General features: G+C 39.9%; 3 protein-coding genes across 5 annotated transcripts; 2 read left to right on the top strand and 1 right to left on the bottom strand.

The window, feature by feature from the left end:
• The first annotated feature begins 499 nt into the window (after window positions 1-499).
• parla (presenilin associated, rhomboid-like a) lies at window positions 500-5,433 on the top strand. Of its 2 annotated transcripts, none has more exons than XM_068738148.1 (10): window positions 500-599; window positions 1,384-1,567; window positions 1,677-1,781; window positions 1,898-2,030; window positions 2,152-2,247; window positions 2,413-2,562; window positions 2,765-2,835; window positions 2,926-3,027; window positions 3,421-3,518; window positions 4,422-5,433. In XM_068738148.1, exons 1-10 carry the CDS (start codon window positions 520-522, stop codon window positions 4,537-4,539), a joined length of 1,137 nt encoding a protein of 378 aa, XP_068594249.1. In that variant the 5' UTR covers window positions 500-519; the 3' UTR covers window positions 4,540-5,433. The 2 variants fall into 2 exon arrangements, with proteins under 2 accessions (XP_068594249.1, XP_068594250.1); XM_068738149.1 differs by lacking the exon at window positions 4,422-5,433 and adding an exon at window positions 3,253-3,317 and having other exon boundaries at window positions 3,421-3,506.
• An 870-nt stretch (window positions 5,434-6,303) lies between these two features.
• extl2 (exostosin-like glycosyltransferase 2) lies at window positions 6,304-8,755 on the bottom strand. 2 transcript variants are annotated; one of them, XM_068738151.1, is made up of 6 exons: window positions 8,645-8,755; window positions 8,472-8,571; window positions 7,290-7,738; window positions 7,113-7,183; window positions 6,833-6,948; window positions 6,304-6,703 (listed from the first exon to the last, which is right to left on the bottom strand). In XM_068738151.1, exons 2-6 carry the CDS (start codon window positions 8,474-8,476, stop codon window positions 6,304-6,306), a joined length of 1,041 nt encoding a protein of 346 aa, XP_068594252.1. In that variant the 5' UTR covers window positions 8,477-8,571; window positions 8,645-8,755. The 2 variants fall into 2 exon arrangements, with proteins under 2 accessions (XP_068594252.1, XP_068594253.1); XM_068738152.1 differs by having other exon boundaries at window positions 8,472-8,546.
• A 7-nt stretch (window positions 8,756-8,762) lies between these two features.
• On the top strand, window positions 8,763-13,411 carry zgc:110366 (uncharacterized protein LOC550476 homolog). The gene is made up of 8 exons (XM_068738154.1): window positions 8,763-8,962; window positions 9,050-9,150; window positions 9,631-9,879; window positions 10,112-10,213; window positions 10,336-10,427; window positions 10,763-10,945; window positions 11,036-11,095; window positions 12,361-13,411. The coding sequence occupies exons 2-8, from the start codon at window positions 9,075-9,077 to the stop codon at window positions 12,454-12,456; spliced, it is 858 nt and encodes a 285-aa protein (XP_068594255.1). The 5' UTR covers window positions 8,763-8,962; window positions 9,050-9,074; the 3' UTR covers window positions 12,457-13,411.
• Window positions 13,412-15,626: the final 2,215 nt, after the last annotated feature.

Raw genomic sequence — 15,626 nt, 5'->3', positions numbered from 1 at the left:
ATAGCCTAAGATAATTTGCACTGCCCATCCTTAGATGGGCTTTTAAAATACATTAAACTAAACAAAAAATATGCAAAAGAGAGTTCAAAACACAAACTCAACAATAGGTACATACAATAAAAGGACACATTTCTACTGTTAAATGTTTCCATGCAAAGAATGCTAGGATAATATTAAAGGGTTAAGTTGGCTAATAAATTACTAGGAGGAGGTTTATGTACAGTAACCTACATATAGACCTTTACATGTACTGTATGTACACGGTGTACAACCTGCTTGGACTTGTATTAATATATAATGTAACCTAAATGGTGTTACAGTTGCATTAACCAAACAAATAGCTAACAATACATTTTTATTTGCCGCTAATATAAACAATATAGTCAAGCCTACTCTTTGTTAAACCAAGAGCTCTTGAGTGAAACTCAGACGTTGGAGCTCTTAGACGAGTCCTTGAACGCAGCATTAGCTCCCAGTGTGTGCAGTGGGATGGGCTTCAGGCAGGAGGTCACCACAAACATGGCGTGGAGAGGATGCGTAATGAAATGGGCTAAAACAGAGTTCCTCCGATCCACCAACACTACCTCACGAAGCACCAGGTGAGAAGATGTAAAGCTGTTGAGGTCGCATGGTTTGCGTTAACAAGAATAGCACCGACAGGACGTCTGTGTGTGTTTGCCTCTCGATCAGCAGTGTGTGATTACCTAACTGTTCCCACTGTCATTGTAAAGAGATTCACGGGACTGAAGCACACAGCTATATAACGTATTGTATCTGTTTACAGTAGAAATGTACAGTGTGTTATCTGAATCTGCCCTTAACAGATCGAGCAGCATAACTAATGTCCCGATGTTCCTTCTGCTTAATGTTTAGCTTATTCTACAGCCTCGTCAGTAAATAGTTATAGTTTTGACCAACAGCGCGAGCCTGCTCGCTACTCACCTATAGAATAGCTACATCACTTATACACAGATAGCTTTAGTGCTTTTATTAAACTATCAGGGTAAACAAAAGGGTTGTTGCCCATATTAACCGTAACATTGGCGAAAATAATACATTTCTTTCTTCACCAAATGCCAAAATATTCGTTGATTCCAGTTTATCTGTTATGAAGCTTTGATGCTTTTCTTTGTCTCATGTGATAGTAAACTAAATGTGTTTTAGTTTGAAGGAGGAAAAATGGTGATCTGCATTTGTCACAAATTACTTTCAAAGACCCAACAATGAATACATAATTAAAATAAGAACTAGCTTCATCCCTACAAATAGGTGGATCAACACCTCAAGATAATATGAACATTACAAGCTTTGCCTTAGATCATATGTATTTACCAAATCTGTAAATTCAGTTTGAATACAGTGGTTTTTTTTGTTTTTTGGCAGACTGAACCCCCACAACCAACAGAGGTGTGGTTTCCGTCGGGAAGCCAAAAGGCTGGAAACAAAGAAAGGAAATGTCACCCAAGAAACCAAACCTACACCCTCTGAGGCTGGCACGCCAGCTCCCCCACCTCCCCCCAAAGTCCCCAGGCCGACGCTTTTCAAACCGCTGATGTTCACAGTAGGGGTAGGTCCTCTAACTCTTCTACTAGAAGGAGAATGATGCATGCGACACTAAGGTTTGGGACAGTGTGTGATGGCATTGGTTGTTTGGTTGCTGTCTGACTCCATGTCAGTTTACAGGTTTCTCCTTTGGTGCAGCGGCCATTCTGCAATATGAGACCCTGAAGTTAAGAGTTCAGAATGCAAAAGAGGAAGAGGAGTCAGAAAAACTCTTACAGGTGAGGTTATAGTGACACAAACTGCTGGCTCTCTCCTCCGCTGCTGTCAACGTATATATATATGTGTAACGAATAGGCTGCTAACAATGATTTAATGAACTGTTGATATGCTACAGGGGTCTCAGGACATGGCGTACTGGCATGACTGGTGGAACCAGTTGTCAGGCTTCCAGCAGCAGCTCATCCTCCTGGTGTCGATGGTGGATGACTTCTGGAGCAGCCTTACAGAGGGGCAGAAGACCGTCACCGGTAACTTATTTTATCCCCGTGTTCCTTCATATTGCATGGCTAGCATCAGCATCTTTACATGTGTTTAATTTAATCCCACATTTCTTCATTGTCACAAGCTTTCCTTATTACTGTTTTCCAGGCATCATTGCAATAAATGCTGTAGTCCTGTGTTGCTGGCGGATCCCTTCAATGCAAAGAAGCATGATAAAGTACTTCACGTCCAACCCAGCTTCCAGTGAGTATACCTGTTCCAACGGTCTTTTTAAAAAATGTTAAATAAATATATCAAAGTGCTTACACAAGGACAGCAAGGGCAATGATTTTGCTGCAAGGGTATAATTTGCAGCTGGATCCACTGACCATGATCAATTTCTCTGTTCATTTTTCTCTCCCTCTCCAGAAACACGGTACCTTCCCATGGTCCTGTCCTCCTTCAGCCATTACTCCATTGTCCACATGGTGGCCAACATGTATGTCCTGTGGACATTCTCATCAGGAATCGTCTCTCTCTTAGGCAAGGAGCAGTTTCTTGCAGTCTACCTCTCTGCCGGTAAGTCAAATAAAGCATAATAACATTGCAATGAATCTATCAAACACAAATCCCTTTTTTAATCTCGTACATCCTCTATTTAGGTTCAGCTTTTAATGTTTAAAGTAATACACATTATAAACAACTTAATCTTCAAGACATAAAATGAATTACATAAATACATACTGTAGAGTGACATCTCAATCATAACGTGTATTTTCAGGTGTGATTTCAACTATGGTCAGCTACATGTGTAAAACTGCGACTGGACGTCTCCATCCATCCTTAGGAGCAGTAAGATTTTAGTTCATATCTTCCCACAGCTCAACACAGCAGAAATACAGCAGTCTTAATGTGTTGACCTGTGTTTTGTTTGATCCATAGTCAGGTGCTATCATGGCAGTAGTGGCTGCAGTTTGTGTAAAAATGCCAGAAGCCAAACTGGGCATAATCTTCCTTCCCATGATCACTTTCACTGCAGGAAATGTAAGTGACTCAGTGTGTGTGTATGTGTGTGTGTGTGTGTGTGTGTGTGTGTGTGTGTGTGTGTGTGTGTGTGTGTGTGTGTGTGTGTGTGTGTGTTTGTGCGTGCACTCCCTGACTTTTGGTGTGTAAGATGTGTGGTTTAAAAAAAGTTGTCTTGTTATGTAGATACACTCCTCTGAAGTGTTAATAGGGTGTTGTTAAGATTCCCATGTTGTGTTTTCACAGCTGGCAAGAGATGTAAATCTGTGCATGAGCAAAACGGACAGAGTCCAGTGTGTGTGAGTGAATGTGTAAGTACGCATGTCTGAGTGCATGACAGAGAGATGGTTGTTGTTGATTTACGTCAGCACATTTGAGTGTAACTTCAGGTTCCTGTCCTTGGTCTGTCTTTAGGCTCTGAAAGCGCTTATTGCCATAGATACAGCAGGGCTCATACTGGGATGGCAGCTGTTTGACCACGCAGCTCACCTTGGAGGAGCCCTCTTTGGAGTGTGAGTTGCCAATCTTCTTCTAACATTGAAAAGATAAATGTATTTATGTTTTTTGTGAGCAAGAAAGATTTAAAAACTCTCCAGATAATGTGTAAATGATGGGCCACAGACAATAATACAAAGGTTTTGTTTGTTTTTTTTATATTGGAGAATGGAATGCCCCTGAGTCTTACTTTTATCCTCCAAGTACATCAGATGCAGTTCAGAGACTAAAGTTTGGAGTTAGGCCTAAATTGTATGAAATGCAGTGAAAGAGTAAAATGTATTTTTGTAGCTGAGGTTCGGAGTTCATTCTTAACATCAGAAAACAATCTCACCAAAAGGTCCATTTCGTAGGGGCTCTGGAGCTTTCGATCACATCACGTGATCTTCATCAGCTTAAAAGCTGTGGGTCGAAGTCCTTTAATGCTCAGAAAAAAAGTAATTTGAAGATTTCGAAAAACTTGGACAAACCATCTGCCGATGAACATCATGTGATTCAATTGAAAGCTCCAGGACTGCTACTAAATGGTCCACTGTAGTTTGACAAAATAATCTTTAACTCAAGGTCCACTTACTAGCCTTTTTAGGTTCTTTCAAACACATCTGACTGTCTTCATCAGCATATGGCTCAGTAGTCATCATATGAATCATGTATGGAATTTCTGTCAAAAGATAATAGCTGATCAAGTCACTCAAAAGCTGTTATCCAACTAAGCAGCTATATTAATACTTTGTTTTTCAGTTATTCATGTTATTATTGACTGTTTTTACACTTTGGTGTAGCTAAAACTTCAGGTTTATGCTACTTATCGGCATAAATCTTCTCAAACAAAGTTATTGTGTATTCATATTATGCGGTTTTGTAGTATCCTGTCCTGCAGTCAGTACATTTTAACCGTCTCCATGCATCTTGTCCTACAGATGGTATGTGGCATACGGTCACAAGCTGATTTGGAGGAAGAGGGAGCCCCTTGTGAAGCTGTGGCATGACATACGTTCTCCAGGTACCAGTGGATCCAGACCAGGAGGTTGGCGGTAGTGGACCTGGACCACAATGAGACATGGCAAGGTCTCTTGAATCCTTTTTGAAAGAACTGGAGTCCACAGTTACCCCAGAATAGGCAAGGACACCTTTTTATCCACCAAGAGTGAGTCAGATGTTATTGATTATTAATAAATATAGTTTTTCATTCAAGGCGATTGAGACCTAGCTGACCTGAAATAAGAAAAGAAAAAAAAGAAAACAGGTCAGACCTTGTACCTGGTGTTGCAATCCAGATGTTTACTGTGTAGAGTAGACTAACATCTGCTGCTCTACAAGTATATCCTTCAAGCTACAAAATGAAAAAAAATCACCACTCTACCTCTGAATAATGATGATCATGATGTCTAACCTCCAGCCTTCATGTTGGATTTTACCTGTTTATATTATTGAAGACTTTTGCACAAGCCTGGGCAGACAAACCAGAGTGCTGGTACGATTCAGTGATCGAATCATTTGCTGAATTCAATGTAATATACAGTCCTGTGGTCTGGTCTGACGTTACTATTAAAACTGGAGTTTCAACAATCTGAGCAAATGACACATTTATATTTTTTAATGAAAGGAGGGATTCGTCATTGGAGCAACAATTTAGCTCATGATTTGTCATGTGGGAACTCATACTTCTACACACTGGTGAAAAAGAAGGAGCGATGATGTTTGTCACAAACAAGATGAATTTGTCAGTAATTTTACTTTGAAACTCTGAAAACTGAGGTTGGCTTTTGCAAAAAAAAAACAAAAAAACTTTGAACAAGGACACCACCCACTCACAGATTTGGCACCATTACTTGATTCTTCAATCATTCAGTGCTTCTCAGGATCCTGGCCTCTGTTTCCAGGCCTAACTTATTAACTGGTATCATTAAGAATTCATCCACACATTTTGTTCAGAGAAAAAGTGTTGGCTTTATTTAACAGAGTCACATGATAGTCTTACAAGGTTGATATGTGCACGCATTTAAAAAAACAAAAAAACGATTGTCCATTCCAATTGTTGGAATGTGCATAATACCTGCAATAATTCTATATAATTCACAAATTCACACTTTAGGTAGAGAAAATTACTTAATACCTACATCTTCTAACAATCATTTTAAACGTGTAGGGACTGTACACAAGCTCATCAGAAAAGTTACCCTTTCCATAAACAACTATAAATGTAATAAAACAAGAATTTGAACGAGTCAGCATCAACGCTGTAAAACGTGGTTACAAAAGAGGCAAATTGTCAAAAGCAGATCTCAGATCTGAGACTGACACCTGCTGGCTGTAAAAGAACTACAACCCACTGGGAGGGCTGTTCACAGTTACGGTAAGGCGGCTTTGGTAACAATATACAGATTACCTTATCAAATATGGACGATTCATCAGACTAGGCCATGTGTAGAAAATTCTGATTGTCAGCGATAGTCCTGCAGATGCAATGGTTAAACTGCTCAGCGTCACGGAATACAAAAAGAGCAACACACTGAGAAGGTAAACTTGAAGCAAACATTATTCTTGTGAGAACCACTTTGAGCTGTAATTCACCCTGTGCTTTAAACACTGCAATATCACTACTGTTTTATTGCAATAATGTCATCAAAATGTGAAAAGAATTCCCCTGTGAAATTTGAAATTGAGCTTTCATGCTGGGATCAACAGTGTCGACCTAAAACTGAGCCTAGACGGGTGTTGTTAATCAAAACACAGACTTACCAGACCGTTACTCGAGTCTGTCTTCTTTCAGTCCAAAACAGTCGGCGGTGTAGCAGCTCCTCAAGCTCTGCTCTTGTGGTTGGCATAGCTGGGGAAGCCAAACTGGGAGACCATCAGGTTGGAGAAGCGGAGTGGCATGCAGCCGTAGATCTGTGTCAGCCTGTTCAGGCAGTAGGATCTCTGAAGGAGGTGTTCGGGACGATGCCACATGCCCTGGTACCCACTGCTGGCATCCTTTTCCAGGTTGCGGAAGTCCACGGGTTTGACAAAGACCCCAGAGGGTTTGTTAATGCCGCCTACGGAGCGCTCCCTCAAATACAGCGCAACAGCAAAGTTAATGGCAATGTCATCGCAATTCTGTGTTTCATCCACCAGCACGTGAACTGCTCGGGGTTGGTCCTGGAAGACCTGCAGGTAGCGACGGTGGAAGAAGGCAGCACCAATTAACACCATGGAGTATCTGCAGTGAGTGGATCAAGATAGAAGGATTTTTCTTTTTAAAAAGGCCTTTCACATCATAGTAAGACCAAAACGAACAAGAGGCTAATAAGCTTGACAAAATAATAACCAGAAATAGAGCACAACTTACTTGTCACCTCCAGCCGTTTCTGGGTCCTGCAGTTCAAAGCTGCCGTAACTGAACACTCCTCCTGGTGTTGAGACGTGTTTCCGTGGGACGAACCCAACGATCTGGTCTGAAAATTGCTGTGAGACCAAAGGCAAAAGCTCACGTCAGTCATATTGTGTATGGTGCAGCACCACATGATGTTGATGCATTTTCTTTGTTTACATTATCAAGTTAAACCCAAATGTAATTCAAACACAGAATTTGAATCACTGTTATCTACATTGTCCCTGAAGCTTTTTACCTTCCAGACAGAGAAAGCAAAACTGATGTCAGGAACACTGACCAGGGTGTCGTCATCCAGCATTAGCACAGCTAAGGATCAAAAAGCAAACACCACTTAAACAATATTGAAAAAGGCACAACATATAGGATTATCTATATTTAATATCCACAGCTCAAAGCTGAAAGACATACTGACCATCAGTATCGATCTCAGGGAGCGGTTGTAGTCTGTTGCGCATTTGATTGCTTGTCTGCTCCTTGAAGACCACGGGGACCGGATGAGGCCGCAAAGAGTCCCATAACTTCAGGGGTGTCTGCGTCCCAATGTTGTTCCAGACTATGACAATCTGTTGAAGGTGAGGCACTGCCTGGTAATGGTTCAGGAGTTTGAGCAAAATGTCCGTGCGGTTGTAAGTTTGAATGACGATGGTGAACCTCTGCTCCTCCTCTGAGCCGTCACCACGGTGGCCCTGTGCTGGAGTCTCCTTTTGGGACGCTGCCCTGCGCAGCACTCCCAGGACACCGACGCCTCCTCGGTCCTCGGCAGGGGGCAGCAGAGCGGTCAAGGCGGCACCAACCAGGAGCAGCAGCAGGATTGGCCAGACCAAATAGGCTCGCCTGAGCCCCATGAAGCATCGGGGAAATCTGCATCTCGTGAGGCACAGGACATCCCATTACAGTGTACTCCCAGTTAGAATATTTAAGCCCCACCAGCATTACAATGGACTCGGGATACATTCACATGCTATGGTGAAGCGTGGCTATACATTTAGTATTACTACTGCAACTCATGCCCATCTACTGACCCTTTCTGCTCGTGCACTCATTGCGCGTCACCGAGTCTTCCGCAAGCTGCCAATTTAATAGCAGCGAGTACTAAAAAATAGCCCTGTAGGTTCTTTACGTTAGTTATGCATTGTTTACGTTCATGGTGATGGGACGGGCTGTCGGTGTTGCCGACTTGGCGACTTTCTTGCTAGATTTAGCAACTTGTGGAGCTAATGCTGCTAGCTACTGTTATTGGAAAAGAGTTGGGAACACTGGGCTGAGTTTTTCGGTTGGATACTCTTCTTGCTAGTTTCTCAAGATTACCAACCCTGTATTTAAGTTAGTTTCTCTGGGTCCCAGATTAGTCCACTTCCTGCCTACACCGCTGCAAATACTGAATTTGGTCTGCGTGCGAATCAAAATAAATATTAGTTTAACCCCAAAAATGTGAAACCATGATGTTATGTTTGACATACTGTACTCTTGGACCAGTATAATATCCGTAAGTCGGCCTAAACATATCGCCATACCTTCACTATACGTAGCTGCAACGTGATAGCCATTGCTTTGCATTAAACACAGTAGAAGTGATGTTTAACTCCAAACTCACCTCATCGTGTCGGCGCTGCGCACTGCCCCGTTTGATTTACATGGTCGCCATCATGGCTGACTTTAACCAAAGAGCCTGAAAGAAAGAGATCTCTGACAAACTAACATTAGCCGCAACCTAAGTGGAGCTCTGCTGCGTTGTTGGAAAAGCTGCAAAATGCCAAGTAACGTTACCTGAAAAACGAGATTTAATTGTTGCTGTATCTCTGCATCCTCTATGGTACAGTGTTGTATATCAGTTTTCACTCACTTGAGCATATTTCGTACCCTTTGGACATCGACGCCATCTTTGTTGAGCTAAACTAAAGGATTTTCCTTAGGAGGCACAACTCCACCCACTTCAGAAATACTAACGCCTTTGTATAAGAAGTAAGAGAAAACACACTCCTGTATTAACTTCACAAAAACAAAACTTTTAAAGTTTTCTGAGTGCTTGCAGCAAAGCTCAGTTACGTGTCGTCAGTGGTGCTGCGCTTGGTTTGTTTGTACCAGGTATGTAATATGTACTATTTGAAAGTTGTGTGAGTACTTGTAAAGCTAGTATTTTTGAGAAAAGTACAACACTTCGTTGTAATTCAGGTTGGTCATCAGTGCTCAGAGGAACATGCTTTTGGCACCAACGCTGAGTTGTCCTACAGTCCCACTTTCCAACGGTCTGCAGATTCCAATATTCGGATTAGGTACATTTTAAATACTGCATGTGACTCGAATGTAACTAAAAACACAACAAATACTCGCATTGTATGATGTTTTACTGTTGTTTCTACCCTCCTATGCCACAGAAGAAGAAAATAAGTATGCATTTAATTTTATTTTACGTCACATTATTATTTTTTAAATAGGCCTTTCTGGGGCGAAATCTCAAATGGATCCCAATTTTTTCTTGAAGAATGAATTCTGCTAGTCAAAAAAAGTTAAATTAGCTGTGGCAGTTCGGTATTCAAACTAATTCCTCCCTTTTCTTTCTGAACTTTTGAATATTACACACATGTATTTATATCCGTTTTTAATATTTCTTAACACTGTTCTGAATATACTGTAAAGTTATGTTCATGCAGCCTGGCAATACTGTTTATTAAAATGCAAAAAAACAAACATTGAACTGAACTGACATTGCTTTAACTGCTGATATTTAGTTGTTTTTTTGACTCTATACATAGGCACCTCACATTATGGCGGATACTCCCACGATGCCGTTGTGTATGCACTCACGGAGTGTGGTGTGCGCCACATCGACACAGCAAAGCGCTACGGCTGTGAGGAGAAGCTGGGTAACGCTATCAGAGAAAGTGGGATTCCACGAAGTGACCTGTGGGTCACCAATAAACTGTGGCCAGGGGACTATGGATACAACGCTGCAAAGAAAGCCTGCCTTGACTCCTGCTCACAGATGGGCTTTGAATACTTTGGTATGCGTTGTAAAAACGTTTTTAAAGAGTTGATAAAGACATGTTAAACAGTAACGACAGTTATCTGTGTTATTGCGGTACCATCTTTTTTTACTTCTGATGGGCGATGTATAAACTTCCTGTAACAATGATGGTTCTTTGTTTCTTTATTGTCATGTTAGTCTTGGTACGCAGTGTGTTGTCCTCCTATCTTGTGTAGTCTTTCATTAAATCATCCACTGAACCCTTTCAGATCTGTACCTGATGCACTGGCCAGAAGCAACGCAACCTGGTTGCTCCAACAGGGAGATGAGAGCTGACACCTGGAGAGCTCTGGAGGAACTGCACAAAGAAGGTACAGATAATATTGGAAAACACTTGAAAAGTATATAATAAGTGACTACAGCCAGCATCATTGTGATATAGTACTGACCGAGTGTACTGATAGAGCATAAGTATCCCTGTTTGTCACTGTAGGGCTGTGCTCTGCTATTGGAGTGAGCAACTTTTTGGTCCACCACCTTGAAGAGTTAAAGGAAGACTGTAGTTTCGTGCCACATGTTAACCAGGTACATTCTTTTATTCCCAGAAAACCCTCAATTAGATTAAATGTGCATTTTTGCTAAAAATAATTGTATTTATACAAAATAATTTTCGTACTGTACCTGATTTTTTTTGGAATGTGATTTACTCATGGAAAATAAATGATTAAATAATAGACATGTGTTCTCCAACACGATTGGGAAGAGTTATGTGTTTAATGTATTCCTCTCTGAGATGCTTCAAAACATGAATCACTGGTGTGCTGTTTATCAGTGTTGGAGTATACAAAATGTTAAACTGAACTACCGATATATGCAGTAACTTGCCTGTGATGTATCCTGACGTTGATATGACCCACCAGGTGGAGTACCATCCTTTCCAGCAGCCCAATCAGCTGATGGAGTTCTGTCTTCAGGAGGGAATTGTATTTGAAGGGTACAGTCCTCTGGCCAAAGGTCAAGTCCTCAACAACCCGACTGTTCTTCAGATCGCACTAAAATACAGACGCACGCCAGCTCAGATCTGCATCCGCTGGAGTATTCAGGTTCAGATATTGCCTGCCGGCAAAGTTTAATTGGCCTAACTTATTTATTTTTTTTACGTACAATGTAATGGTTTCTCTACTTACCCTTAGAATGGAGTTGTCACAATACCAAAATCCATCAAAAAGAAGAGGATTCAAGAAAACTGTCAAGTGAGTTGAAAATGCATTGCAGTCTTTTGCTTGATTGTAAAAATCTGTTTTAAATAAAGAGTGGTGATGAAAGATTCAATATGTTTTGATGAACCAATCAAGCATGCATGTCCACACAAATACATTTATTAAAATGAGAAACATGACAAAAGGCTAACATACAAAATTGGAAAAAATATAAATGTATCTACTAATGGGCCCCAAATGAATTATAAGCAGCTAAGCAGGATACTGTAAGGTAGGCCTAAATTGAAACTAACGACAAATGGAAACACCTGATACTTTAGAGTTCTATGTAGAGGGAGATTTCCACAGGTCAGGGGCCATATTCAAAAACATTCTGAGAATACTCTCCGAGCTCCTAACACACCGTAAACATTTCTAGCAAAGAGTTCAAGCATAGGATTGATTTAGGAAACTCCTCAGAGCCACTCTGGGAAAAGATTTGACAGAAACGTTTACCTGAGTAAGGAGGTGTGTTTGACCCTGTTGTTAGGTATGATGCATTCTTTTAAAGAGGTATCGTAGAATTTAGTCTCTGTTCAGACAAAGTGTAATTATGAATACTATTTTATGTCATGTAACTTGAATAAATTACAAGCCATACTTTCAAAGTAGCAGCCTTACAATATAAACAGTGTATTAACAGTGGGATGACTCAGCTTTCGAGTTTCTGTGAAAGCTGGCCAGTCTATAGTAGCGACGTTGGTCGACATGTAAATCTATAAATTAGTGACTATTGCATTGGGTGGGAGATGTGCGTGCATCTCTGAAGAGGTTGATCACAAACATTATCCTAACCTTACTCTAGAAACTCTGAAGCCCCTTAAAAGACCTCCACTCTGAGGGCAAAGATGCTTTGTGAATAACTTTTATCTTCACCAGGATCTTGTCTTAACTGCAAGGGTTAAATTCTTAGAAAACAACTCTGGGTTCTGGAAATCTTTATGAATATGAACTCAGAATGTTTTATTAATCCTTAAATTAAAATCTTTTTTCCATATGTGTTATTGTGAAGGCAACATCATGCATCATAAGCATGAAACTAATATTAGTGAGAAATTTAAGTGAAAATGTGTCACATATGTAGTTTATTGTATTTAAGTATAGATTGATAAAATTGGTCTTTCTCATGCAAGCAGGTGGTGAGGCAATCAGAAGCCAACTGTTACTTACAGCATAATCTCTGATGTCACAGCCATTCCTTTTTCTCTTTTCACCCCGTATCCCTTTCTCCTCCTCTACCTCTGCTCCCTCAAACGCAGGTGTTTGGGTTCCAGTTGGAGAAGTCCGACATGGCCGCTTTAGGAAGCTTGGATGATGGAAGACATGTGACTTGGGATCCAACAAATGTGGAGTAGCAAACTCAGATTGTGTTTGTCTTGAAACTACGTCAGTGACAGTAGGCCTTAAGAAATCTTGAGGTTGTAAGAAGATTTTAATTAGTACTTTGTTCATTATAAGTGTGTCAACCCTCGCATGAAGTAGACACTATGATGCGAGATTAATTCATCTCAGTTACCTCTGATGAAAGATACAGATGTGCATGTTAAGTCAGTAGGAGCAAACCGTTTTTAAGTGCTGCTTTATGTAAATATCTTCTTTTTTTTTAATAATGCAAGAATGACAAGCATACGTGACACAGAAAATATGATTGTACAAGGAGGAAATTCAACATTGGAGACACTATATACTGTCACTTGACTTACACTCGAATTGTGGTTTAATCTAGTACAAAATATATATTACAGAAAGAGCTCAGACTACTCCGATGTATAGCCTAAAATGCTTTTTCCGCCACTTCTTTTGTAATCGTCACTAAATATGGTACAGAACATCTCTGTACCGAGCAGGAACAGTTTTTTTATTTTTATTTTTGTTCCATACAGTTTAGATAAAGCTGGCCCTCAAAGTTTGCAATTACAAATATTACAAAAAGAGTTCTACCTCCTGAACACATTTTGCTATTAAAACTACATTTGGTGGACATATGTAGCTCCCGTAGCTGTGCCTACGGTGTATAGATAGATACTGAATTGTAAGTGGCTTTGGATAAAAGCGTCTGCTAAATGACTGTAATGTAATGTAATGTAATATGTAAATATGATTCTTAGGTGACCATGACAAATTGGGTGCTATTTGGCCAATAGATGGCGCTTTAGCATTTCAATTAAATTTTATTTGTATTGCCCAATATCACAAATAACAAATTTGCCTCATAAGACATCCTCTGTCCTTGGACTTGCATTGGATGAGGAAAAACTCCCCAAATAAAACCCAAAGTTAAAACTTTAACGGGGAATAAAAGGAAGAAACATCAGATATCTGTCTCTATGCATATTTACGTTCTTTGCATAGCATGTCAAAAAAGTAATGAAGTCATTGGAAAGTATCTCGGAAAACAATTATACAGTATAGTATGACGATAAAAGTTTTTAAAAAGTAGGTTAAAAAAAATTGTAAATTATGTCAACAAAAATCTATGTATAGTATGTTGAAAAAAGTGAAAGAAAGTCATAGTATAGTATATTAAAAAACAATCTGAGTATAGTTTGTCAAAAAACATTAATTGTATACTCAGTCGAAAAAAGTTTTAAAAGAATTTCACAGAATATAGTTTGTTCAAAAGATCATATTATTATATGTCGAGAAAAAGTCATAATTATGACTTTTTCTCGACATATAATAATATGAGCTGAAAAAAGTTTTAAAAAAAAGTAATTGTATAATATATAGAAAATAAGTCATAATACAGTATGTGGAAAGAGGTCATAGTTTAGTATGTAAAATAAAATTCCTAGTATAAAACACTGAATGTTACATGCTATTATATCACCATGTGAATACCCATTGGTTAGTATAATGCTGCTGTTAGCACGTTAGCATTCAGCTTGGATTGGTAAAAGTCCAGTGTTTAGCTCCACAACACACATTGGACTGTTTTGAGTGATGAATGGCGACTAGCAAAATGAATCTGTGTTTTCAACAGGTCTCAGACGTTACCCCACAATTTACGATACTCTTGTGAGAGTTTTAGCAAGTTTTGGCAAATAGTGGTTTACCATCTAGAGCACAGGTGTCAAACTCAACGCATGTCATTTTATGTTGCTCGTGAATCTGCCAGCAAAAAAAAAAAATTAAAGTTAGATTTGATAATAAAAATATCACCATGGTCGAAATTATGAGATAGTAAGTCGAAATTATGAGATAGACAGTCAAAATGATGTCATAAAAGCAGCTTTTGGCGGCTTAGGTTACCCTACATTTGACATGGATTGTGAGTACATTGAAACATTGAAGACTACTTTAAACGTGGCTTTACAACAGATGAAATCTATGGGTAAATGGGTACATTTTTGAAGCAGTGCATGCTTAAAGGTATGTGAGCAGGTGTGCTCTGACCAGATACAGACTTGTATCTCAAATGTCAGTTTGTGAAGAAATGTCACCTCTACTCACTCACTAACGTTAACACATTCCAATGTATTTGATTGCATATATTTTAGCATTTTGGGCCACATTACCAAGCTAGCTATGTGGACTGACAGCCAGTAGGGCCTGTTCAACCAGCTAGCATTAGCTAGCTAGCCTGAATGCCTTTGACGAAAATGAAGCCAAGCTCGGGTGTAATTCAAGCTATTATTTCCACCGTCAGATGGTTTTATTCTTACAAGGAATCAATACTGAGTATGTTGGGAACTCGGGAAATCAGCCTCTGATCAGTCTTCTGTTACTGAAAGTAGTGGTGTTGTAGTTTCCTTGTCCTTTACTCCAAAAGAAAAGTGATGCCCTTCTTGGCTATTGACTTAGCGAGCTAGCTAGCTGACCGGCAGATGGGGTGAGTGCTACTACTGTCACTTCGGTTTAAATCAAATCCCCGGGCGTACAAAAGTGACAGTGCTCAAAATCAAATGATATAGTACTTCGGGAGTACTAATGACAATTCCGAAGGCCCCGAAAAAAGCCTCTGAACCGGAGGTCCATGATCAAGGCGTCGATGGTGATTGCCGGTAAGCTATGAACACAACTGTCGCATCAGGAGGCTCAGAGCGAGGCCATAATGCGATGTTTCTGGTGTATGGAGCCGGTGCGCCTCGAAGTCGCATGGGTAACTTCCGGGAGAATTACATTTGATGCCGTTTCCTTGGTCATGTGATACAGGAGCTGGAATCAATTCATCAACCCTTGCGTCTCAATCTGCTTTTCAAAGTACAATATTATATATTATATATCACAAACGTACTCATATCATGCATTTCACAAAGCCTGTAGTGGTGCTAGTCCTTACACAGCTAGTCCAATATTAAGAATTAAGTCCTTATCAACCTCAGAGTCTACTGAAATGGAAAAGTTACCGTTTGATTAGTGTTAAAGTCTGTCCTTAATCATATTGTCAAGTATGATGTAGCTAATAATGCCCCATACAATAAAGATGTTGTACTGTGCTTTTATCTGAGGACTGCTCATTTCTACCCATGATTAATGGATAGGGGAATATTGGCATTACAATTATTTTCATTATCGACTAATC

The sequence above is a fragment of the Cebidichthys violaceus genome, unplaced genomic scaffold (genome assembly GCF_023349555.1).
Source record: "Cebidichthys violaceus isolate CVI_PGR_0920_01 unplaced genomic scaffold, fCebVio1.0.p SCAF_8, whole genome shotgun sequence".
Lineage (NCBI taxonomy): Eukaryota > Metazoa > Chordata > Actinopteri > Perciformes > Stichaeidae > Cebidichthys > Cebidichthys violaceus.
Note: the sequence above shows the minus strand (reverse complement) of the source record. Positions and strands in the feature narration are given on the sequence as shown.